Source organism: Danio rerio, chromosome 18 (genome assembly GCF_052040795.2).
Source record: "Danio rerio strain M-AB ecotype USA chromosome 18, GRCz13ab, whole genome shotgun sequence".
NCBI lineage: Eukaryota > Metazoa > Chordata > Actinopteri > Cypriniformes > Danionidae > Danio > Danio rerio.
This window is the reverse complement of record NC_141038.1, coordinates 14287501-14313990: the sequence shown is the minus strand read 5'-3', so window position 1 is coordinate 14313990 and position 26490 is coordinate 14287501. Positions and strand designations below refer to the sequence as shown.

The 26490-nt window shown below is 32.1% G+C and overlaps 1 protein-coding gene across 7 annotated transcripts in view; it reads left to right on the top strand.

Moving 5' to 3' along the window:
• srgap1a (SLIT-ROBO Rho GTPase activating protein 1a) overlaps positions 1-26490 on the top strand; it is a 197388-nt gene that overhangs the window by 100802 nt on the left and 70096 nt on the right. For all 7 annotated transcript variants that reach the window (XR_015514755.1, XM_087292999.1, XM_087292998.1 and 4 more), the window contains exons 5-8: positions 1352-1534; positions 3297-3425; positions 9312-9533; positions 13424-13525. Coding sequence is in view for 6 of the 7 variants with exons in the window: in XM_087292999.1 (XP_087149125.1) it covers positions 1352-1534; positions 3297-3425; positions 9312-9533; positions 13424-13525 (636 nt within the window). In the remaining variant the exon portion in view is untranslated. The remainder of the gene's footprint in view (positions 1-1351; positions 1535-3296; positions 3426-9311; positions 9534-13423; positions 13526-26490) is intronic.

Below are 26490 nucleotides of genomic sequence, written 5' to 3'. Positions count from 1 at the left end.
GAGTTTCCTAGTTTGTGTTTTGGATTATTGTCTCGATGAAATGTCCACCTTGGTTTCATCTTAATCATCCTGCTAATGTAGATGTTGGACTGAAGCAGCAAATATTAATCTACACTAAAGAAGGGCAGAGGGTTGCTGATTAACTACTGAGAGATTTCAGCTGCTGTCTGGGCTTTCACTGCCTTTCTACACCTCCCTTTCTTCATGTGTTCAATACTTTGTCCCTGCGTCATTTCATTTGATTACTCATAACTTTATTTGTAAACTTATTAATTTAGTTTTATTTGCATATTTGGATTTTTTTTGGTTGTTATCAACATCCAGGGAAAATTTCAAGTCAACAGCATGTTTCAAGTCTGTTGTTCTGTGACTCGTTCAATACTTATTTTTTACGCTGTATTTGTGATGAAATAATTTGCAATTCTTTATTATTTAGATTTGGCTTTTATTGTTCAGTTTATAAATTTGGTTTGTTTTCATAATACCGTGTCTTTTGAATATTAAATGTTTATTTAAATAGTTTTAAGTTATTTGTTTGATATTAAATATTTTACCATTTATTGGAGGCATTTTGGTAGAATTCATGAATATTTTAAACAATCAGTTTTCATTTCCCCATATACGGACAAGAATGTAATCAAGACAATTCGGTTTGGCACTGCCCCAGCTAACAGGCCCAATTATCTTAATAAAATGACAAAATAAAAAGTCGTAATATTGCTCTATATTTAAAATATTTAATGTTTACAGAAACTGACTTGTTTCATGTATATTGACTGCTTCAATAATGGCGTGCTGATGTTACATCAATTACAACGTGACAAAGCTTTTAGTGTCAATTAAGCTCTTGCTCATTGTGAAGAGTTTGACATGCTAGGCATAATCAGTTTGTTAGTACAGGCTCATACACTCTAATTCACATCCTAATGCCTGTTTTTAAATTCATCTGCATATGACTAATAACTACCCAACCAAAACATTGACTCAATTCGAAACAATGACTCAAACTAAAAAAAAAATGACTCAAACAACTGAAGTACCATTATTTTTTTACATGTATATCTCTTACTTTACAATGCGTATCAAGAATTCAGAGTCGATATATGTATAAGCTAAATATAAACATTTGTATCTTAACATATCTTCACATATATATGTATATTTTGACGTTTAAATGCAAATTAGTGTGTATGAAGAAATTTCTGAACATTAGATGTTGTTTTTTCCACTTTTATTGTATTTTTTTAGTTTGTTTATATTCAGGAATCTACTGTTAATTGATTTGTGTAAAGTGTAAAGATTAACTTGCAAGGTAAACTTTAACCTTTGATCTCTGATCTGTGTCCCGCAGGTGATGAAGACCTATCATATGTATCACACAGAGAGCATCAGTGCTGAGGGTAAACTGAAGGAGGCTGAGAAGCAGGAGGAGAAGCAGATCGGCCGCGTTGGAGATCCAGTTTTCCACATCCGGCTGGAGGACAGACACCAGAGACGCAGCTCCGTCAAGAAGATCGAGAAGATGAAGGAGAAGGTTTGTAGGAAATCATCTTCAGTACGTTTGTAACTAGCAAGTGAACCATCCATTGGTTCAAAGAGTGTCAGGCACAGAGAGTTTATATATACATTTGATTCTTAAAATTATTAGTTGATTATTAAAATATAAACTATTAGTATTATTTTTTTATTTTTCAATTATTTATCAAATGATATTTAACAGAGCAGAAAGGAGATCAGTATTTTTACTAATATTTTTTTCTTCTGGAGAAAATCTTATTTGTTTTATTTCGGCTAGAATAAAAGCAGTTTTAAATTAAAAAAAAAAGTTCTCCCCATTAAACAGAAATTGGTTAAAAAAAAAAAAAAAAATATATATATATATATATATATATATATATATATATATATATATATATATTAGGTGTTGTTGTGCAACACCTCTTAAATTAATAGCCCCCCTTGTAAGTATATATATACATATATATATATATATATATATATATATATATATATATATATATATATATATATATATACAGAACATTGTTTCAGCACATTTCTAAACATAATAGTTTTAATAACTCATAATAACTGATTTATTTTATCTTTGCCATGATTTGAAAAAAAAAAAAAAAAAAAAAAAAAATATATATATATATATATATATATATATATATATATATATATATATATATATATATATATTTATATATATATATATATATATATATATATTTTTTTTTTTTTTTTCACTTCAAGCTGTGTAAAAATGAAAAATATATAGTAAAACATTATTTACTGTCATCATGGCAAAGATAAAATAAATCAGTTATTATGAGTTATTAAAACTATTATGTTTAGAAATTTTGCTGAAACAATGTTCTATATATATATATATATATATATATATATATATATATATATATATATATATATATACTTACAAGGGGGGCTATTAATTTAAGAGGTGTTGTTTTTTTAACAACACCTAAAAAAACCCAAAGCTCAACACAACCCCCAAAACAAAACAACCCCAAAACCCAAAAAACAAATAACCCCTAAAAACCCAAAACAATCCCAAAAATTCTAAATCTTTAACAACCCTCAAAACCCAAAAACAAAATAACCATAAAACCAAAACAACCTTAAAAATCCTAAGGGTCAAAACAACCCTAAAAGCTTCAAAACTAAAAAAAAAAAACAAAACCTAAAAAAAAATTATGCAAAATAAAAAAAAAAAACTTAAATATAAAAAACACCAAAAAAATCCAAACATTATTTATTGATTATATTTTTGAATATTATTATTAAACTTCCCTGTTTTACCTTTCAAATGTTTTTGATAAGAAAGTTGACCTTGCATTTACATGAATGCCGCACATTTTATACACTGTAGTGTTTCTGTTTTCTCTTAAACCCATGACAAATGATTTAACAGCTGTGGGATTGTGTTTTCCATTGATGTTTCCTGGAACGAGACGTTGTGGGCCACTTAAAATATGGAAGTTAGTCTGAGTCACTGTCTGTTGGTCAGTCAGTCGAGATAAATGCCTCTAAATGTTACTAATATCCTCACTGAAACAGGAAATGAGCAAGATATTTTAGTAATCGCATACATGTATATACAGTATAATCCATATGAAGACTTATTTTTTTGCAGTTTATATGCTTATTTGTCCTCATTGGCTTATTTTTTTGAAGGATTTACACCAGAAATCTTGTAGAAACAGACTTAGTTAAAAGCATGTTTTATATATTTCTCACATTTTATTTTTACTTTCTGTCTCTCTCATCAGAGGCAGGCGAAGTATTCGGAGAACAAGCTGAAGTCGATCAAAGCTCGGAACGAATACCTGCTGACGCTGGAAGCCACTAATGCTTCAATCTTCAAGTATTACATCCACGACTTGTCTGATTTAATAGACGTAAGTAGCTGGAAAAGAAAAGGAGACTTTCTTGTTCTCGTGAAGAAACTTTGTGTGTGACAAGTAGGGCAGTTATAAATAGAGTTTCAAACTGACCTGGGGTCTGCTGGGACAGCTAAATATGACAAAGACTGTTGCCGTTTTCACAGTTGTATTGAAAACTTTGTCTGCATAGGCTTTGATCAAAGAAATGCATAGACTCCTCAGCGAGAGATCTGTCAACATCACATTCAGATTTAAGCTCTCGAGACTTTAACACAGGTGCGTCTGGCAGCAGCGAGATGCTTGAAAAAAGACACATTTCTTCAACTTAGTATATTTTTGTGTCTCCTAACAACCACACTGCACAAAATGCGTTTCTAACTTGAGAGTTTTTGTCTTGTTTCTGTTTCAAATATCTAAAAATTCTTGAATCAAGAAGCATTTTCTAGACAAGCAAAACATATTGGGTCTTTTTCACTAATAATTGTGTACATTTTTCGTATTTATACTCACATGATACAAGTTTAAGATGTTTAAGTGGGATGCTGTAACATTTAGGTGAGACAGGTGTAATGTGTGCGACGGATCAAGGATGAGGCTGAGATCAATTCTCTATTTAAGCCTTTTTTAAACAATATGTTACAATAATAAATGGACAAAAGAAATAAACATTTACAATTATTCTCTTTAAACAAAAACAACGAGTGTAAACCAAATCAAAGAAATTAACAAAACAAAAAGTCCTTAAATCTAAAGTTTGAACTAGGCGACAAAAAGAAATAATGAAAATAAAAATGAGATATTCAGTGTACATGACACCTGAACTAAACTAATTAAACTACAAACTACAAAAATTAAACTACAATTAAACTACTAAATTAAATTAAACTAATTAAACTACAAAAACTCAGTTACACAGGTGGCAAAACACTAACTAATCTAACAAAAATCCATCCAAACTAAAACAAACCTAACAAGACAGTCGTAGGCTCAGTTTAGGATCAGACAACAACCACCTAATTATTTTACTTAAAGCCAACAAAGTTTAACAAGTTGTTACGCACTATCTAGAGATGGTGCATAACATGAAAGACAAGACTACGAAAATGAAGTCAAAGATTTATTGGGGTTTGAATTTGGGAGCTGACAAGGCCAAAATATCAAACCAAAATTCCTTTATGTCCTTTATCTAACTTACCTGATAAAAAATAAAGGAAAAGAAAGTACAATTCACTTCCCTAACTACCTAACACAAAAACAGAGGTCAAAAGGTTTTACCAATAAAATGACATCAAACTCCTTACTATCCCAATATATTTATATATATATATATATATATATATATATATATATATATATATATATATATATATATATATATATATATATATATATATATAATGTAGGTTTCTTTGCTCACTCTCAAACCTCAAGATGTAGATGAGCTTAATTTCTTTAGTGGAACATTAAAAAAGATCCGCAAATGAAGAATTAACAGCTTCCTGCACATTAAGAGTCAGAAAAATACATTAAGGATGATACATTGAGGAGTTATAAAGAAAATGATTGTTTAAAACTTCTGAAGCACACGTTGTTTACTACTTTTTATTAAGGGCTGGTTTGAGAAACAGTGCAAAAAGTTTAAGTTTAAATACAAAGTTATTTATCGTTTCGAGTGTAACATTTGCAAATATTTTTAAATGTAAAATGATTTTTTTTTATTGTCTATTTGCATTCTATAGTTCTAAATTTATTTATTTGTTTCAGAATTGCCCATATACATTTTGGAATTCAGAATGAGTTCCCCTTCAGAATTTAGAATTTACTGTACATTTTTTGAATTTGTTTCCCTTTCAAATTTTGTTTCATCTTTTTTTTTTAAATCTCAAAAATCAGTACTTTTCCACAGACATGTCTATTTACTTTTCATAATTCTGATTTTTTTTTTCTCAGAATTGTTTGTTTACATCTTAGAAATTGACTTTATTTCCTCAGAATTGCAATATTTTCTAAGAGTTGTGGGATTTGATTGCCTGTAAATTTGCAATTGCAAAGAAAAAAAATGCAAGATTGTGATAAACTAAAAAATTTAAAAAATAAAAATAAGCGTGAAAAGGTTTCAGTTATACCTTTTTATTGTTGGACATGTCAGAAGCATGCATCTCTTACTATATATTGGAAATTGCTGCTGTCCTCTTTAAATATTGAAGTATATTTAAAGGTGCCCCAGACTCTTGAATATTTTTTTTTTATCCTGAGTATTGAATAAGCAGCACCTGGCCCCAAAACCCACTTTTCTGTTAATCAGGCCGCCTGTGAGTGCGTTTTAGGTCAGCTGCTGTATGTTAAAATGTACATTTTTTCACGTTTGATCCTACTAAATGCTTCTACTTCACTTTTTTGCAGCCCTGCCTAAATCATTGTCAAATCCTGTCAGCATCATTTATTTATAAACCAAGCATCTAGTGATATCATTTTCATCAGCAACACAAAAACACAATCTTTGCAGAGGGCTGGCAAGAGACAGTTGTTTGGGTGATACAGTATGCATGCACAGTCAGTTTAGTCAATAGACATTTCCTTAGAGGAGAACGAACTTGACCTTGTCCGACTTTCTCTTGTAAAGCTTGCACACATTTACATAACCAAAACGTGCACTGTAGATTTGATGAAATATCATGATGCTAATTTCCTGTTTAGTTTAGTTTAGTTTAGTTTAGTTTAGTTTAGTTTAGTTTAGTTTAGTTTAGTTTAGTTTAGTTTTGTTTTGTTTTGTTTTGTTTTGTTTTGTTTCGTTACTCCATTATATTGCATTTTAGTTATTTTATATAATTTTTAAAATTTTATTGCATAGTTTTATTTTATATTATTACAGCATTTTTAAAATTTATCTTTTTATTCATATATATTTATTGTTTTTTGCATTGTAATATTGTTTTATTTTATTTTACTGCAGTGCATTTTATTTAATTTGTTTAATTTTGTCTTTTTTAGTTATTTATTTTATTTTATGAAATTTTAATATTTTTACTGCGTTGCATTTTATTTTATTTTATTTAGATTTTGCCTTTTTTAGTTATTTATTTATTTAAATTTTGTTATTTTATTGCATTTAATTTTTATTGTATTTTATTTATCTTTACTGCAATGCATTGTATTGCAGTTGTTATTTTGTCTTATATATGTATTTATTTTACTGCATTTTAAATATTACATTTTAATATTTTATTTTATTTTATTGCATTGCATTTTAATTTATAGCATTTTTATTCTGTCTTATGTTATTTATTTTTATTTATTGCATTGCATTTTGTTTTATTGCATTTTTATTCTGTCATATTTTATTTATTTTTATTTATTGCATTACATTTTATTTTATTGCATTTTTATTTTGTCTTGTTTTATTTATTTTTATTTGATTTTATTGGGTTTTAATATTTTTATTGTACTTTATTTTGTTTTACTGCATTGGATTTCATTTTTTGGCATTTTTTATTTTGTCTTATTTTATTTATTTATTTATTTATTTATTTTACTGCATTGCATTTTATTTTTATTTTATTGCACTTTTTATTTTGTCTTATTTGTTTAATTTTATTGCATTTTACTTTATTGCATTTTCTGTTTAGTTTTATTTTATATATGTATGTAATTTTTTTATTTTTATTTTACTGCATTTTATTTTTTTATTGCACTTTTTATTTTTTCCTATTTTATTAATTTGTTTATTTTAATTTAATTTGTATTTTATTGCACAGTATTTTATTTTATTGAATTGCATTACATTTCATATAATGCAAATTGCCCTAAGCAGGTTCGTAAAAAAAACAAAAAAACAAAAAAAACTGCTGTGTCATCGTTTGTCTCTTAAGTCAGTTCACAATGTGACTCAGTTTGATCTCTGGCACAAGAGACTGCAGCGTTTTAATGAAAACTGGCCATCAAAAAAACTATTAAAACAATCAGCATGCAGCGCAGGCTATTGAGATAATTAAATCAGATGAAAGTGGACTGCGATCTGGCAGATCCTACTGTGAAAATGCACAGTCAGATCTGAAATCACCTCTCCAAGGACGATCCAGAAATCCAGGACATTTAGCTCCCTGCAACTCTTGTATCAGAGCCCGCATTTATTCTCAAAACAACCAGGATATCAGGCTATTTTAGTCCTCGAGGGCTTATAAAGAGCAGTACACAAACTAGTGTGTGTTGGGTTGCATTGCATTTTTTTATTTATTTATTTTAATTAATTTTTTTTTATAATTTTTTATTTTATTTTATTACATTTTATTGCATCTTTTAAATTCTGTCATATTTTATTTATTTGTTTTTATTTTATTGCATTTTATTTTATTTTATTTTATTGCATTTTAATATTTTATCTTATTTAATTTGACTGCGTTGCATTTTATTTTGTTGCATTTTTATTATGCAATAAAAATCACTTTATTTTAGGCTATCAGACTTTTTTAGTCCTTGAGGGCTTATAAAAGAGCAGTCAGTGTATGTTGGGTCAGACTCTGAGACACAAATATTCCCAAAGCAGCATTTTTTATAGAGCGGTACTGGACATCACGTGCGGTGCTGTTCATGTGTTTGGAATGTCAGATATCAGCTGTGAGGAAGTCCTGACATTTGCTTATCGGAGACTAGTGCTGACAAATCTTGGCTGTTAACCAAGAGGTTATTGGTTTAGACTATTAAAGAGCTGTCACTACTGGCACACTATATTATAATGCACTTTACTGTTAAAACGGCAGCTAAATTATTGCTTATGCTGTCTTCAAATAACTTTCCACCTTTGACAATTTGTGTTTTATTGTGTAAACTTTGTGTATTGTTGATGGCAAATTGGCCTGAAGAAAATTCGGTAATATTTTATTTTATTGTTGTGTATTGTTTATTGTGTATTGTAAACTGTGTATTGTTGATAGCAAATTGGCGTTCAGAAAATTCTGTGAGTGATATTTTAGTTTGGTTTAGTGCCCAACTGAAATTTGACAAAAATCTAAAAGTCTGTGAGCAAAATATTTTATTTTATTTTATTTTATTTTATTTTATTTTATTTTATTTTATTTTATTTTATTTTATTTTATTTTATTTTATTTTATTTTATTTTATTTTATTTTTGTGTATTGTTTTTTTTGTGTGTATTGCAAACTATGTATTGTTGATGGCAAATTAGCACACTGAAAATTCTGTTAGTGATATTTTAGAATTTCATTTAATTGAAATTATTTTTATTTGTATATTTTTTTTATTTAATTTTACTGTGTAAAGTTTGTTTATTGTTAATGGCAAATTGGCATACAGAATATTATGTGAGTGATATTGTAGTTTAGTTCAGTTTAGTTTAGTTTAGTGCCCAACTAAAATTTGACAAAAATATAAAAGTCTGTGAGCAAAATATTTTATTTTATTTAATTTTAATTTTTAATTAATTTATTTATTTTATTTTTTATTTATTTATTTATTTTTGTCTAATGTTATATTATGTGTTTTGTAAACTATGTAATGTTAAAGGCAATATGGCAATTTTATACAAAAAGCAGCAATTGCACACACAATGTGGATAATTTCCTCATTGTTTTTCTTCATCTTGATCATTTTATAATGCAGCGAATATTACTTACAGATTTGAGAAACCCATTTGCAGTGCTGTTTTAGTATAACTAATGCTTTATTTTGTCAGCATGCATTAAATCTGGTTTTGTTTTAATTTTATATTTAATTTTACTTTTTTATTTAGTCATCAATAATAACACCGCATTCTTTTTAATTGATGAAATACAGATACAGATAAAAGAAGAATCATTTTAAATCACTCTTGAAATCTCATAACCTACATCGTTAATTAGTGACTTTTTATTCTCTTTTTTTTGCCCTCCCTTTCTTCCTGTACAGTGTTGTGATCTGGGATATCATGCCTCTCTGAACCGGGCATTGCGGACCTACCTCTCAGCCGAATATAACCTGGAGACGTCCCGTCACGAGGGCCTGGACATCATAGAGAATGCAGTGGACAGTCTGGACCCCCGTAGTGACCGCCAGCGCTTCATGGAAATGTACCCGACCGCCTTCTGCCCTCCCGTCAAATTTGAGTTTCAGGCACATATGGGAGACGAGGTCAGTTTTAATTATAATTTTGGATTAAACCAATGTAAACTCAAAGTGAGAATGTAAATATAGTTGTTATTTTTTTCAGTTTAAGACATTAATGATATGTCATACTATATTTTATACTATAATGTTTGGCTTATTTATTTTAAATTGCCAGGCATGTCAACTTTTAGATCTCAGCTTAGTTCCCTTATTCCACAGCGGAATGAACCGCCAACTAATCCAGCATATGTTTATGCAGCCGATGCCCTTTTAGCAGCAACCCAGTACTGGGAAACACTGTACACTCTTATTTATTCATACACATACAGTACACTACGGACAGCTTACCCAATTCACCTATAGCGCATGTCTTCGGACTGGAAATCGAAGCATCCGGAGGAAACCCATGCAAACAGGGAGAACATGCAAACTCCTACCAGAAATGCCAACTGACCCAGCTGAGGCTCAAACTAGCAACCTTCTTGCTGTGAGGCAATCGTGCTACTCACTGTGCCACTGTAAAGCCATGTCATCTGTTGAAGTTTGTCATTTATTATCAGTTAATTAGATAAAGGTTATTAAATAAGATTGAATGTTTTAAAGTAGAACAAACCAAACTTAAATGGCAAAGGTCCTCAAATCCATTGCTGATTGCTTACTGGAGGAAGATGTAATAAATGTAGTATAGTATTTGCAATATTTAATAATAAATTGCCAGTTATTAATTTTGGAAATGGCTAAAATATCACTTTTTAACCAAAAGTGGTTAATTCAATATTATATTTTATGTTTATTAAACAATTAATTTACGTATTAATCATTTTATGCTTTCCTAGGCTAAATGTATTTGATATAATAAGGTAAAAACAACTTTTGTAAAATTGTATTACAATTAAAAAATACTTATTTAATAATATTATTTAATATTAATAATACTTATTTAAAATAATATATTTCTATTTATTTGCTGTCCCAATTCACATACTTGTACTAAGCCCTAAACGTATGTACTTTTTTGTGAAGGAAAAATATATACTTTTGAGTGTGCAACAGAAGAGTATGTAAGCTTTGGGACATTCTACCTCCTCATTAACAGATCATTGTGTTACTTAGTCATGAGCCCTGTCAATCATCTACACATCATCCACATTTCTGTCATATTTAATCTTCTACCTTATTGGAGAAGCAGCAGCAGGTTAATCTGCCATTTACAAGTGTTTTATGCAGAGAAATCTCCTCAGGTCTTTGGATAATCATGCAGACGTTAATGTCCAAACACGTCTATATATAATTTCAGTATTGTTGTTGCTGATGAAATATAAGACAGAAAGCGCGATTTAAATATTTCCTAATTGGCTAGATATTAATTAACAGTCATACAAAGATCTTTACCGAAACCGCTCTACTTGACGGTTGGTCTCGCACGTCCACCACGTTTGTAGTTTATTTATACTTTTCACCTGCGTTTGTTGTTCTAATTCGAATTCGTGTCTAATGCGCAATCTATTGTGGACAATATCAGCGGTTAGAGTATGGACAGTTATACACCTAAAATTTTTACCGGTAATAGTAACAATCCTGGAATCTTTGGCATACTCTTTTCAATATAATACTATTTGGCACACACTAATTCTATTTTCATTTAGAATGGGTAGTATGCGAAGTGTGACACAGCAATTGTTGTTTTTTACTGTCACATAACCTTCCAAAATCATGCTGTTTCTAATATGATGATTTGGTGCACAAAAAACATTTTTAATAATTAACAATTTTAGAAATATATACAGTATATTGCTTAATTATTAGGGTTTAAACCGTAGACTTTAAAAAGCTGGGACAGCTAATCAATCTGTCTGATTCTGGAGTGCATTCAAGTTCTAAATAAAATGATAAATAAATTATCTTGAATAAAACAAATTCATGTATTGATAAAAGCATATAAGAATTTAACTCACCAGGGAAATGGAGGCCAGACTTGAATAGTTTGTTAGTACAAATAAGTGCACAGCATGCCATATTATCTGATAATTGTAAAAAATAATCCCAAAAGGCATTTGACTATGAAGCCACATAGAACAAAACAAAAATCCAAAATATATGCGGAGTTCAGCGGCTATTCAGACAGAATAAGCTGAGTTGACATGACTGTAACCAGCAGAGACCCTCAAGTGGCCACACCAAGTGTCAAGTGGACACTCAAGTAGCCACACCCCTAATTTTGGAGGCTTTTGAGGCTTAATATATATTAAACGGATGAGTTATAAAAAAATTCACCCCCTCACAGTTGTCACGAAGAGTAATATTAGCTATATACTAGGGTTGTCACGATACTGCAATTCGGTACCAATCGATACTGAAATTCTAAAAACGTCCATTTCTCGCTAGCATTTGAGCACAGATTGGCTGTGAAGCTCATCAGTTCACCAAACTTACCTCTGTTTACTAAAGTGTAACCACAGATACAGGGATACTGGAGCATTTTAATGCCAAGACTCATCAGCAGACCGCTCGTATGTCAGCTTATAGATAAACCAGCTGATGAATCGCAGCTTTAAATCCTCCAGTGTCCCTATATCTGTAGTTACACTCAGTAAACAGTGGTGAGTTCCGTGATCTGATGCGGTAGAATAGAGAGGGAGGGCGGCCCCGACACTACCCTCACCACCTGCACCCTCAGTCTAGGGCGGCAGAATAAAGAGGGCGGCGTCTGCAACACTACTTTACCACCCACGCCCTCAGTTATATCCGCGTCTAGTGCAGTAGAATAGAGAGGGCGGCCTCCCCGACACTACCCTCACCACCTGTGGCGGCGTGACCGTCCTTTGCCTAGAGCGGCAGTTCAGCTTGCTCCGGCCCTGCCAGGCTGTAAACACCTTTTTTTTCTGCTGTAAAGTTGGCCATATTAACATTGGAGTCAATAGAAATTTGCTCTGTTTTGGTGCCAGCCCCCAGTGGCCTTTTGATGAGATGCAGTTCCTGTTACTTTCATATTTGCTCCACAAGGGAGAGCGGGAGGTTGCCACTTGATTCAAACAAATAAATAACTCCTAAAATTTTAAATATCTTTACGGTTGATTAAAGCACCTTTTTCTGAATTAAAGCTTTAATTTCTTAAAAATGCATGATGTTCTGCATAATAGAAATGACCCAACGTCCTTCACCTTCCAACTAACCTATAAGCAGGCGATGGGTTTCATTTTAGCATGTCTCCCATGCCTCATCCACTGGCCCGTCCATTATCCTCATGTTAATCTAGTTTTGGCCCGGGGAGTGAATGCATGAGCTCATACTGGATAGAGAGTGCAGAAAAGCATCTTAATGAAATTCTGAATCATATGTGGTCAGGATTGCTTCATATCCTTCTTTTATTGTGTCTCAGTTGGCAGTGGAGAGTTTATGCAGAGCTCTGAGAGCAAATCATCCTGCATTTCTCACCCCCAAGCTGACTTTATTAGATTTTTTCTCTCTAATTGGCCATTTTTGTCACTGATATCATGTCTGCACATGGTTTACAACCTGTTGTTTTGTGGTTATGCCCAAAGTCTCTCTCGGTCGGTGAAATGTGCTTGGGTTTTACTGTATGTGAGTCTGTGTCCACTATTATTGGTAAATATGAGCAAAAAAGCTGGGGAAAAATCTTTATTGTTTAACATTTTGATATGTTTTACTCCATAGATAGATTTTTTTTCTTTATTTTGGAGCTCAAGATTGAAAGGCATTTTTTAACAACCTTCTTTGCTTATACTTTATTTACCAAGGATGCCAATATTTGTGGAGGCCACTTTATAGTATAATGCTTGTCTCTGGTGTTAATTATTTGTTTAAACCAGAGCTTTCTGATTCTGTTAAAACATGTTCTTTATCTGCTGCCTTATTGTAATTGGAGCTTTTTCTATCTATTTATTGTTCATCAGGTTTGTCAGATCACGGCACAGCCTCCTGTTCAGGCTGAGCTCCTCCTGAGGTTCCAGCAGCTTCAATCCCGCCTCACCACACTGAAGATCGAGAACGAAGAGGTAAGCTGCCCCAAATGCATTCAGAAATGATTGGGAACAACTGAAGATGCATGTGGAGTCATTTAAAAGCAGCTTGCTCCCTGCAACTCTCTCATTGTTGCCCACTGAAGCTAAGCATGGCTGTGGCCAGTCAGTACCTGGATGGGAGACCACATGGGGAAGCTAGGTTGCTGCTGTAAGTGGTGTAAGTGAGGCCAGCAGGGGGCACTCAACCTGCATACTGTGTGCGTCCTAAACCCCCAGTATAGTGAAGGGGACTCTATACTGCTCAGTTAGCACCATCTTTTAGATGAGACGTTAAACCGAGGGCCCGACTCTGTGGTCGTTAAAAAAAATCATCAGGATGTCAATCATAAACAGTAGGGGTTTAACACTGGTATCTCTGTCCATCAAGGGATCCTAACCATCCCCCTATCATAATTGGCTTCATTACTCTGTCTCCTCTCCACCAATCAGCTTGTGTGCGGTCTGGCGCAATTTGGCTCCCAGCACGTCATCCAGGTGGATGCTGCACACTGGTGGTGGATGAGGAGATTCTCCCCCCAATGTGTAAAGTGCTTTGAGTGTCCAGAAAAGCTCTATATAAATGTAAGGAATTTAAAAAAAATGGTAAAAAACAAGTTGATCACCTATTTAAGGTCAGATAATTTGTTATTAAAAAAGTATATATATATATATATATATATATATATATATATATATATATATATATATATATATATATATATATATATATATATATATACATTTTTTACTGCTAATCATTTAACTTTTTATACAGTATAGAAAATAACAAGACACAATGTAAAAATAAAATAAAAAGTGCATTATATAATTTTAATTTATATTATATTTTTTACATGGTAATATAGTTTTTTGTAGTTAATTTTGTTATTAGAATTAATTTAATATCCTATTTAATATTATTATTATATTGTAATAATAATATTATTATTAGATGTTAATGTTTATTATTCTTTTTTTTTTGGGGGGTAGTTAGTTTTGGGGGTTAAAGTTTAAAAAAATTATGACAAAATGAATGAATTTATGAAAATAAAATGAAAATTTATAATGAAATAAAATATATAATAAAATTATAATAATACATATTTTTAGATTCAAATAAATATAATGCACTCTATTTTTGTTATTTTAATTAATTATACCAGCTTTTTATCATTCAAATGTAATCATAATGGAATTCAGAAATGAGAGGAGAAAGAACTAATTCATTGTTTTCATTTAAAACATGAAACCGAATATTAGAACTAATTTCATATCTTATGTAATATTATTATTTAATATTTTAATTAGATGTTCCTGTAGTTATTCAATGTTTTTGGGGGGAAAATTTAAAGTAAAAAAAAAGATAAATAAAATAACAATTATTTTAATAAAATACATGTAATGCACTCTTTTTTATGTTAATCAATTAGGCCTGCTTTTTGAAATTAAAATATCATCATAAGGGTATTCAGAAATGTTTAAACTGTAAAAGAGAGGAAAAAATGAATTAATTGTATTTATTTAAGACATGAAACAGAATTTCATAATTCTATATTATAAACTTTAAATTTGTATTATATTTTTACATGCTAATATAGTTTATAGTAGTTCATTATTAGAATTAATTTAATATCTTATGAAAAATTATCATTAATTAGCTTAATTAGATCTTTATATATAATGCACTCTATTTTTGTTATTTTAATTAATTATAACTGCTTTTTTAATCATAATGGAATTCAGAATTGAGAGAGAAAAAAAACTAAATAATTGTATTTATTCAATGATTATTAATTTATTATTTTATACATTTATTTTTATGAAAAAAATAAAAGCAGAATTGAAAAATGGATTTTGGAAAAAATAAAATGAAAGAGATTTTTTGTAGGACTCATACCCACTTTGCCCTTAAGCACAAGCCTTTCCCAGAAGTGAGCATGCAATTCACTTTGAAATAAGCGTCTGCTAAATAACAGTTGCATCAGGCGAACGCCAGCGCTGAAATGGTTTTGTTCATTTGGGCCGACGTTAAACTGCATAATTGAATTTGAAATCTTGCTTAATAAGTTAGCCAAGTCCAGGAGCGAGCATCCCGTATCTTCCTGTTGCATTAGAGCGAGACAGCTTTGCAATGTGTTTGCTTAATTGAGTTGGCAGGAGCTGATCATAAAAGAGGCTTTGGGAGGACTTACAAGAAATAGTTTTTTTTTCCTCACTGTCCTCCAGATAACCCGAGTGACGCACAGAGAAGCTTCTCTCGGTGTCACCGTCTCCATTTTCTTCCTTCAGTTCATTTCTGTCTTTTTCGCTTTTTATTATCTGTGCCTCCTCCAAGGCTGCAACATTTTAATCAGGTTTTAAAGTCGAATGCTCAAGCTGCTGCCGGATAAAAAAGCACTCGCTCTGGAAGACGGAGGAGGCTGGCTTTGCTTCTTGGCATTATCTTGTCTATCTGAGATGAACGAGTGTTGTACATCTGCCCTCTTCTTCTCTTATCTGCTTCCTCTGCCGTGCTTTATTTTTCACAGTTTTGATAGACCAAATCGGAATCTGGCACTGAACGCATCCATGTGATAAAGATGATATATTCTGTTGTTCCTGCACAGATTTAAAGTGCTTTTTTGGATATTTGGTGTTTGTGAATGTAAACGTGCTGAAAAGTTTCAAAGATCGACAAAACTGAAACTAGTCCGTCAGTAGTTTCAGTCTTACTTTCTGCAGAAGAAATGAATGAAGAGCCAAAATCTGCATTTGGATTTGGTCACAGCAGTTATATTGCCATTAGGGATGCAACAATTACAGATTTTGGTTGTACGATTATAATCTGAGAAATAATCACGGTTTCACAGTTATAATGATTATTATGCATACAGTACATTAATTTCAAACACCACTGGTTTAGAAAATAAGATGAAAACTCCTTATTTTTTTACAGTGTTATTTATTGCTACTCAGTAACAAATTAATACAGCACATAATAATATTAAAAACAAACAATAGTCTATTTCTCACTTTGTGCTTAAAAATAAGTGACATTCATTCATTTTCTTGTCGGCTTAGTACCTTTATTAATCCGGGGTCGCCACAGTACAATGAACAGCCAATTTATCCAGCAAGTTTTTACATATCGGATGCCCTTCCAGCCGCAACCCATCTCTGGGAGTCATGCACACACACATTTACACACACACTCATACACTATGGACAATTTAGCCTACCCAATTCACCTGTACCGCATGTCTTTGGACTGTGGGGGAAACCGGAGCACCCGGAGGAAACCCACGCGAAGGCAGGGAGAACATGCAAATTTCCACACAGAAACGCCAACTGAGCCGAGGTTCGACCCAGCGACCTTCTATCTGTGAGGCGACAGCACTACCCACTGCGCCACTGCCTCGCCTTTTTGACATTTAAACATAAGTAATTTTACACTGTAAATAAATGACAGAACAATGAAACAAAATAAACAAACAAACAAACTGTATTTGTCCAAGGCATAGCTTGAAACTAACTTTTTTTACCTGGTGGCACCAGTGCTTCCAACTTTTAAAAAAATTAAGGAGCACCAGAAAAAATCTAGGAGCACCAGAAAAAATCTAGGAGCACCAGAAAAAATCTAGGAGCACCCACCAAAAATGACTAAGCACCACTGCAAATTGTATATTAACAGATTGATTGTATTTGAAAACAACATCAATTAGCACTAACAATAACCAGAAACAAATATCTAACTAATGCTGTGATGACTTATTCATATTTGTGCAATAATTACAAAATTATTTAAAAATGACGGCAGACCGTTCCTTGTCATGAGGTGCAGTTTCATTTTAAAATGAGTAAATGTGAGCTTCTTTGGTGATTATGGATACAGTGTTATATTTTACATTTAGCGGACATTTGCGCTGAACACACGGTGAATGCAGCACCTCGAGATTCAGGCCATTAAACAGCTGATCCACTCCGAGTCTTTCTGCACCCTCTCCGAAATCACTCGATTGACCTCGGCTGTCAATCGAGTGATACTGTTTTGTGATAAATATGCACACAGTGAAGATGACGTTTATATATGCAGCACGACGCCTCAACATTTCTGCTCTCGGTTAATGTTGAGTTCAGACTGCATGATTTTAAAAGTAGTCGTGTCACAGATGTTTTCACACTGCATGACTATTTGGGCTAGCGTTTTGTCGCTGCTTTGTTTACACTGAAAGATGGATCGGCGACAGGGACATTCACATCCCATGACTTTACTATAGGAAGAATCGCCGACAACTTCGTCCAAACTACGTCTCATAGCCAAAAACACATCGTATATCTTTTGTTATTTACTACATAATGAGAAAGAAGCCTTTAATGGGGTAGAACATGTACATGTTTGCTCACCTGGGTTTAAAGGGAATTAGCCATTTCTCCTCAACGTTGATAATAAATTAATTTCTTTCTGTATGAAACGTCAAACAGATACGGTTGCTCCTGAGTCCTGTCAAACCTCCACTGGTTTTTCCTACATTTCGTGGATCCAAATAAACCGAAAAAGAACGCTTTTAACTTCTCCCCCAGCCTCCCGCTGGCCTGCAGCAGGTATACACACACACACACACATACGCACACACAAGTGAAAGCTGCTCTCTCATTGGCTGTAGGCGATCGCTGATGTTATTTTCAGTCAAAACTCAATTCACATGGCATGATTTGAATCGCCGACAGCTCCAGATATTTAGCATGCCAAATATCTCACAGGCATCGGTGACTCATCGGCGATTCTCTCAGATCGCGTCTTTGAAAGTTCATACTGTGTGATTGTCACTCACGTGCACGAGCAGCGATTTGCATGTGATTTCAGGCATTTGTCGGCGATTTCTCAGAACCTGTTGGCGAGCCAAAATCAGGGCTAAAATCACGCAGTCTGAACTAGGCATAAGTTGTTAATATCAAAACTAAAATAGCAGTTCCTTATATCATGTTTTCATTTTATTGTTAAGATTTATTGTGAAACAACTTATGTATTCAGCATGATGCGAATAAGGTTATAAAGTACACTGTTTCCTTTGAAGATTTACCGACATGTCGTCGGTAGTTTGTTTTCCATATCAAACTTGCGAAGTCTGAACTTACAAGGAGAGGATGCAGGACTGAACTGTGTGTAGGCTACTTAATATTGAGAAAAAGCCCCAATCAGAGAGGCGAATATCTGCAGCCCCGCCTCCGTTTTCAGATGTCTCAGTTTTTCCCCATTATACAGAACGTTATATATATAACTTCTCTTTGCGCTCAGCCAAAACACGTTACCTGAGAACAAGTTATAGATTCAAAAGACCAAAGTCAGGAAATATGTTGTTCGAAATAGACAAGATGAACTAAATATCACGTTAAACTAATATAGTAAGATTGGATCCAGCGGTAGATCCTTAATGAACAGTCCGACAAGCACAGCTCTCATCTGGCTAGATATGCTGCAGCTTATGCTAGAGTGTGTGTGTGTGTGGTCATGAGATGTGCGTTTTCAGTGGTTTGGTGTAGGCAGAGAGTTATTCAGAAATGCTGGGTGAAACACTAATGTGGACGCTGATCGTTTTCATTCTAAAACGCCGTTCTAAAACTAAAACGTACTATTGTAAACGGGGCCTCAAAGAGCTTATAAATCATCTGCTGTGAGGAGAATTTGCTCAGCCCACCATCAGTGCTGTCATGAAAAGCTAAACTCACCGGCAAAACAACCCCCAAAAAAAGGCTAGATAACTGAAATAATCCAGGTTGTAGTATAAATATCTTTTTAAAGAATGAATAAGACTCTGAATGACAAGTTTTAGATCACTGACCAAGCAGAAAGGAAGAGGAAACACACAGCAAGAGGAAGTGAGGTCAGGGCCCTTCCTGCTATCTCCACATGGCCTAAAGGATGTTTTGACATCAGATTTGAGGTGTGTAAGAGACCTCTGGACATAACATTGGCTTTTTGTGCAGCTGTTTCCTAAAGCCTTCCCAACGGACGAAACGACTCGATGAATACTTTATGCATTATGGTAGAACCGCTGTAAAGCACTCATCCTCAAACACACCTTTTTCAGACACAAAGGAAGAAAACATCTGTCAGTTTGAGCTTCCTGCTTCATACATTCATTTTTCTTCAGCAGTTATCCAGATTTCAGCTCTTCGTCTTCTTCAGCTCATAATTGAATAGTGAATGGAAAGTAGTTTTAACATTTAATCTGTACCTTTTGAAATGATATACACTGTTAACAATTTCCTGGAGAATCTACAGTAACTTACTGTAAATCAGTTACAGCAAAAATACTGCATTTACAGCACCATTTATCTTGGTGTATGTGTACATTTTTGCATTTATATATCTTTAGAGTTAAATATAAAGTCATTTTTTTACAATGCAACTTTAAAATACAGTAACATACCGCATAAAAAACCTTTTGAAAATTTTCTATTAGTTTGGATATTAGTTCTTAATAATAATTAATAGGTACTAGTATTCAGTAGTTATTAATATACCTTTAATAGATACTCGTCGCATGTGAATATTTTAAATAACATTTTTTATGTTACTAATTAATAGTTTTTTTTTGATTAATCTGTTTTTAGGTGTCCTTGTTACATTGTAACGTTTTTCTTTTAACTACTTTAATAAATTACATATGGTTAGAATGTAGGTTAGGTTTGTAGGTGGATGTAATTAATTGTAGTTGCTATAGTAAGTACCCAGAACATATAAGGACATAAATTGTTACTGTTATTTCACTTCATTCAGAATTGCCACAGCTAATCAATAAGTGTTAGTATCGAATAAGAACTTTAAATATGGAATCAAAAACTAGTATCTGTTTAATAGGTATGAGTAAAGTATGCTTTAAAGGATCTAATGATCAAGTACTAGTATTTAAAAAACTGAAAATAGTTTAAATGAGTAATAATAATAATAATAATTATTATTATTATTAGTAGTAGTATTAGTCCTTCAAAAAGTGTTATAATGGTGATAATGATGATGATTATTATTATTATTATTATTATTATTTTCTTTTGAAATGTACAATACTGCTACTACTACTACTACTACTACAACTAATAAATATTATTATTATTATTATACACTTCAAAGGAGAATAATAATAATAATAATAATTATTATTATTATTTATAAATTATTAGTAGTATTTTGAAATATGTAATAATAATAATAATAATAATATTAATAATAGTTATTATTATAACACATTTCAAAAGACTAATAATAATAATAATTATTATTATTATTATTATTACACATCCCAAAAGACTAATGATAATAATTAATACATAATAAAATATTAATAATAATAATTATTATTATTAGTATTACACGTTTCAAAAGGCTAATAATAATTTTAAATAATAATAATTAATTAATAGTAATAATAGTAATAAACAATAATAATAATAAATACATAATTAATAATAATAATAATAATAAATAGTAATACTACTACTACCACCACTAATACAAATAATTAATAATAATAATAATTATTATTATTATTATAAATATTTATAATAATATTTATAATAATAATAATAAATAAAAATAATAACGATGTGATGATGATGATGATGATGATGATGATGATGATGATGATGATGACGACGATAATTAATAAAATACTTATATTGTTTTGATTATTTTTTTTCTATTAAGAAATGTGTTTTTATTATGAAATACAATTTGAGAATATGTAAATATAATATTTATAACCAAACATTTCAACTGATCTTTTAAATTGATTGTTCATTGAAATTTTAAATTTATTTTTTTCTACATAAACAGTGTAAATATATAATTTCATAAAAGGGTTAAAAGGAACAGATAAGGGCATAAAAACTTGAGAAAAGATGCTGAAAACTTGTGCAATCTCTCAGCGGAGGCATTCGTTCACCTGCTGAAGGAAGCTGCACAGTACGAAAGAACAAATTTCTCTCAAGCTGACATGCTCTCTTTTACTTAAACACACACACACACACACACACACACACACACACACACACACACACACACACACACACACACACACACACACACACAATACACACACAATACACACACACACTGAGTTTTGAAAGTTTGTCACACACTCCAGGTTGGATCTCACCGCATGGCATAAAACCACAGCAGTTTAATCACAGAGCGAGCTCATGTCATTGTCCCGTTCGGGTTGAATCATCCCTCAAATCAATGAAGGATGACACACGAGTCAGAGGAAATCTGCAGTCGCATCTGAAAACATATGGATCCAGGTCACTGCAGCGCTCCTGATTCATCGGCCTGCTGTGGAAACTAAAACGCAGTGAGATGATCTCTTCTTTTGGCTGTAATCTCTTTCTGTGGTGGGGTTTTGGCGAGGACTTTTATGTATGACACCTGTCTTATAGGATGTGGTTTGCTGGGAAAGTGGCAGAACAAAGGCAGATGGGTTATGTAGAGGTAAACTGAGTGAAGAAGGAAGGGGGAAACTTAGTCTCAAGGCCATGAAAGCAGTTGAAATGAAATGATGTGGAAAATAAGAGGGATTCTTTTTAGTTGTCGTTAATACTAGTTGAAAAGCTTGGGCCCTTGAGCTTTTTTTTTAAAGCTCAGGTGGTTAAAGAGATGAATGCTAAATATAAATGATATCTTTTTGAAGCTACTTTTTGTGGATATCTGTTTGATGTTTTTCCTATGTAACACAGTAATGCCTTTAAACTTTTAAATTGATAGATGTTAACTAAATATAATGTGTGTTCAAAGACGGAGTATTTCAAAATTTACGTATTTTTAATGTTTAATTTTTTTTTTGTCCTTCAATGAAAGGAAGAAGTGATGTTTTAGGCTCAGTTTTGTTATAAATATGCATACAGTAAAGATGACGTTTATATATGCAGCACGACGCCTCAACATTTATGCTCTCTGTTAAGTTGTTAATATCAAAATTAAAATAGCAGTTCCTTATATCATGTTTTCATTTTATTGTTAAGATTTATTGTGAAACAACATACGTATTCAGCATGATGTGAATAAGATTATAAAGTACACTGTTCCCTTTGAAGATTTACTGACATGTCCTCGGGAGTTTGTTTTCCATATCAAACTTGCGAAGTCTGAACTTACAAGGAGAGGATGCAGGACTGATCTGTGTGTAGGCTACTTAATATTGAGGAAAAGCCCCGATCAGAGAGGCGATTGTCTGCAGCCCCGCCTCCGTTTTCAGATGTCTCTGTTTTACTCCATTCACACTTGGACAGAGCAGCAGTGTTTTAGAATGAAAACGGCCTCTTAAACATGCTTCAAAACGCTCAGTTTTCATCGCTCAAAAACTCCGGCGTAGTGTGGACGGAAGGCATTACTATAGCAAAACTTGTGGGTTTTAAAATGAAAACACATTCGTGTAAACGGGGCCTGTAGTATTGGTAATGTTACGAGAACCAGCGATCATTCTCCGGAGATCGCTGGTTTCCACTATGCTTGGACTACACTTCCGCATATGCCAGGACTACATTTTCACACATGCACTTCTCCTAGACACCCATGCTCACTCATCTGCTTGATTACACTCACCACCTGAACCTTGTCATAGACTGATAGCAATCCATACATAAGCCACTGATGAACCCATCCAGTTTGCCGAGTCTTGTTTGCTTTATTGTGACATTACAACGCGTTTCCCTGTCTTGTTTTCTCCGTGTTAGACCTTAGCCCTGTATTCCCTGTTCTCCTGTTTAGCCGCCTGCCTTGTGACCTGTTGCCTGATTTATGACTACGATTTTGGATTTGTCTGTATATACCCGATTGTACCCGGTCGTTACCGATAACTTGGTAACCAACAGTAAACAAAGCAAACAAAATGGAGTCAGCTGATTAGTCACATGGGTGTGATGTCAGAGTTTATTGAGCAAATGTTTTTCAACATCAAATTATTCACATTAACCCTTTTTCACACAAGACCAAAACTAAAACAAGTGTAAAAACTGAATGAAGGCAATTTTATTAAAAATTCAGTGTTCCAGGACTTGTCTGGTAACAGCAATTTTCTAATCAACTGTTTCCATTTTTTGGTCATAATCTGCAAACCTAACAAATAGCTAATTGACCTTATTCTGCAATGAGGTGGGCTTGCTTTGCGTTTGTGTTAAAACTTAGAAATAATACTTTCGAAATGACGAAATAATAAACGACAGAAATCGAACTCTACAAACAAGTGTTTTCATGACTATACATAAAAATAAGAGGAATATAATGGGAAAATATCAGTTTGAAGCAGCATATTGAGCTGTTTTCAACGGCTAAAAATCAATAGTAGAGAAAGAGACCGGAAGTCTTGAGCCAAAAAGATTCCAATGTGAAGATTCTGCTCGTATGTGAAGAAAGAATAAGGTCAATATATGACAGCACTGAACAAAGATGATATTCAATCAACATTAGCACTAACACAAGAGCTGATAATCAGTACAAAGACAGTAAAGAGGGCCGCAATCAGCCAATCACACACATACACACGTCTCCCAGAGCTTTATCTCCTGCAGAACAAACACACATTTCCTGCAGAGAACACACAACGCTTTAGCGGGCTCTGAGTGTCTGATGTGAACTGAATATCCACTGGAGGAGGAAAGAAAAGCGCTGGAGAGAAGGACACAAAGTCAAAGATAAGACTGCCAATTCCCTTCTGAGAACTCCAATCTCTACTGCAAACACTATTTGCATTATTATTGCAAGCCATTTTAATGTTGAATCCAGTAAACCTACAAGTATCTGTGTTGGAGCTACTGTTACTAATTGTTTCAAATACTCTATTATCTTTTCTGTTTATAGCTACTACTCATTCAAAGAGACTAGTACCTAATAAATAGACAATAGTTAATATTCATTAGATGCTAGTGCCTATTGAAGTGTCTAACTGGGAACTATTAATATCTGATTAATATTAGTATCTGATTAGATACTAGTACCTGTTCAGAAGGAACTAGGTCTAATGATTTGATAGTACTTATTCATTTAAAACGAATATATGTTTAATAGACAATAGCAAGTAATCATTAGATAGTAGTTCCTATTGAGTAACAACTAGTTCCAATTATTAAATGCTAGTACTCATTTGAACAAATTCTAATAATTAGATAGTAGTACTTATAGTTTGAAACTAATACCTATTAAAAAGACCATAGTAATTATTCATTAGACACTAGTGCCTACTACAGAGACACTAGTATTTAGTAGGAACTATAGTCAATTATAGTTCTAATCAACTATAGTTAATATAATTGAAAGAGTTCTACTCATTAGATACTAGTTGTGTCTCTGTAATTGACAATAGTAATTATTCAATAGATATTATGGCCTATCACAGAGACACTGTTATTCATTAGATACTGTTACTTATTCAGTAGGAACTATTTAGAATGGTCAGATGCTAGTACTTATTTGAAGTTTTTATAGTCATTAGATATTCATACTTTTTCATTTAAAACTACCTACTGATAAATACAATAATAATTTTTTTTTTTTAATATTAATGCCTATTACAGGGACACTGTTATTTGTTAGATATTAGTAACTATTCAGTAGGAACTACATCCAAACAGTAGTACTTTATCGCAATAGTTTTACTCATTAGATACTAGTAACAGTGTCTTTGTAATTGACAATAGTAATTATTCATTAGATACTAGCGCCTATTACAGAGATACTGTCATTCATTAGGTACTATTAACTATTCAGTAGGAACTATTTTCAATCATTAGACGCTAGTACTTACTTGAAATATTTCTAATCATTAAACACCTGTACTTATTTAGTTGAAACTAATAGCTATTAATAGACTATAGTAATTATTCATTATATACCAGTGCCTATTATAGAGACACAGTGTATTCATTAAATACGAGTACCTAATCAGTAGGAACTAGTTCCAAAAATTAGACGCTTTTACTCATTAGACTAGTAATAGTGTCTCTGTGATGAACAATAGTAATTACAGGGACACTGTTATTCATTAGGTACTATTACTTATTCAGTAGGAACTATTTTGAATAATTAGATGTTAGTACTTATTTGAAATGGCTCTAATCATTAGATATTAGTACTTATTCAATTGAAATTAATACCTATTAAATAGACAATATTAATTATTCTTTGAATATTAATGCCTATTACAGAGATGCTGTTATTTATTAGATACTATATTCAGTAGAAACTAGTTCTAAACATAACACACTTAATTGCAATAGTTTTACTCATTTGAGCAGTGTCTCTGTAATAGACAATAGTAACTATTCATTTGATACTAGTGCTTAATACAGGGACACTTCTATTTATTAGATACTAGTACATACTCAGTAGGAACTATTTTGAATCATTAGATGACAATAATACCTATTTATTAGAAACTAATACACATTGAATAGACAATACTAATTATCCATTAGAAACCAGTACCTGTTAAGGAGACACTGGAAATTGTTCATTAATTACTAGTACCTATTCAGTAGGAACTAGTTCTAATCATTAGATGCTAGTACTTATTTATTAGAAACCAATACATATTATATAGACAAAAATAATTATCCATCAGATACTAGTACCTGTTATAGAGACACTGGATTATTAATTAAATACAATTCCAATGCAGTAGGAACTAGTTCTAATCACTAGATGCGAATACTCATTTATTAGAAACTAATACATATTATATAGACAATAATAATTACCCATACTAGTGCCTAATATTGAGACACTTCATTATTCATTAAATACTAGTACCTATTCATCTATTGTTAATCATTACTAACTAATAGACAATAGTAATACTTATTAGTTACTACCTCTTCAGTAGGAACTAGTGTTAACCATTAGATATGTGTACTTATTCATTAAAAACTAATACCTGTTACATAGACAATATATTAGTTACTAGTACCAATTTAGTAGGAACTAGTGCTAT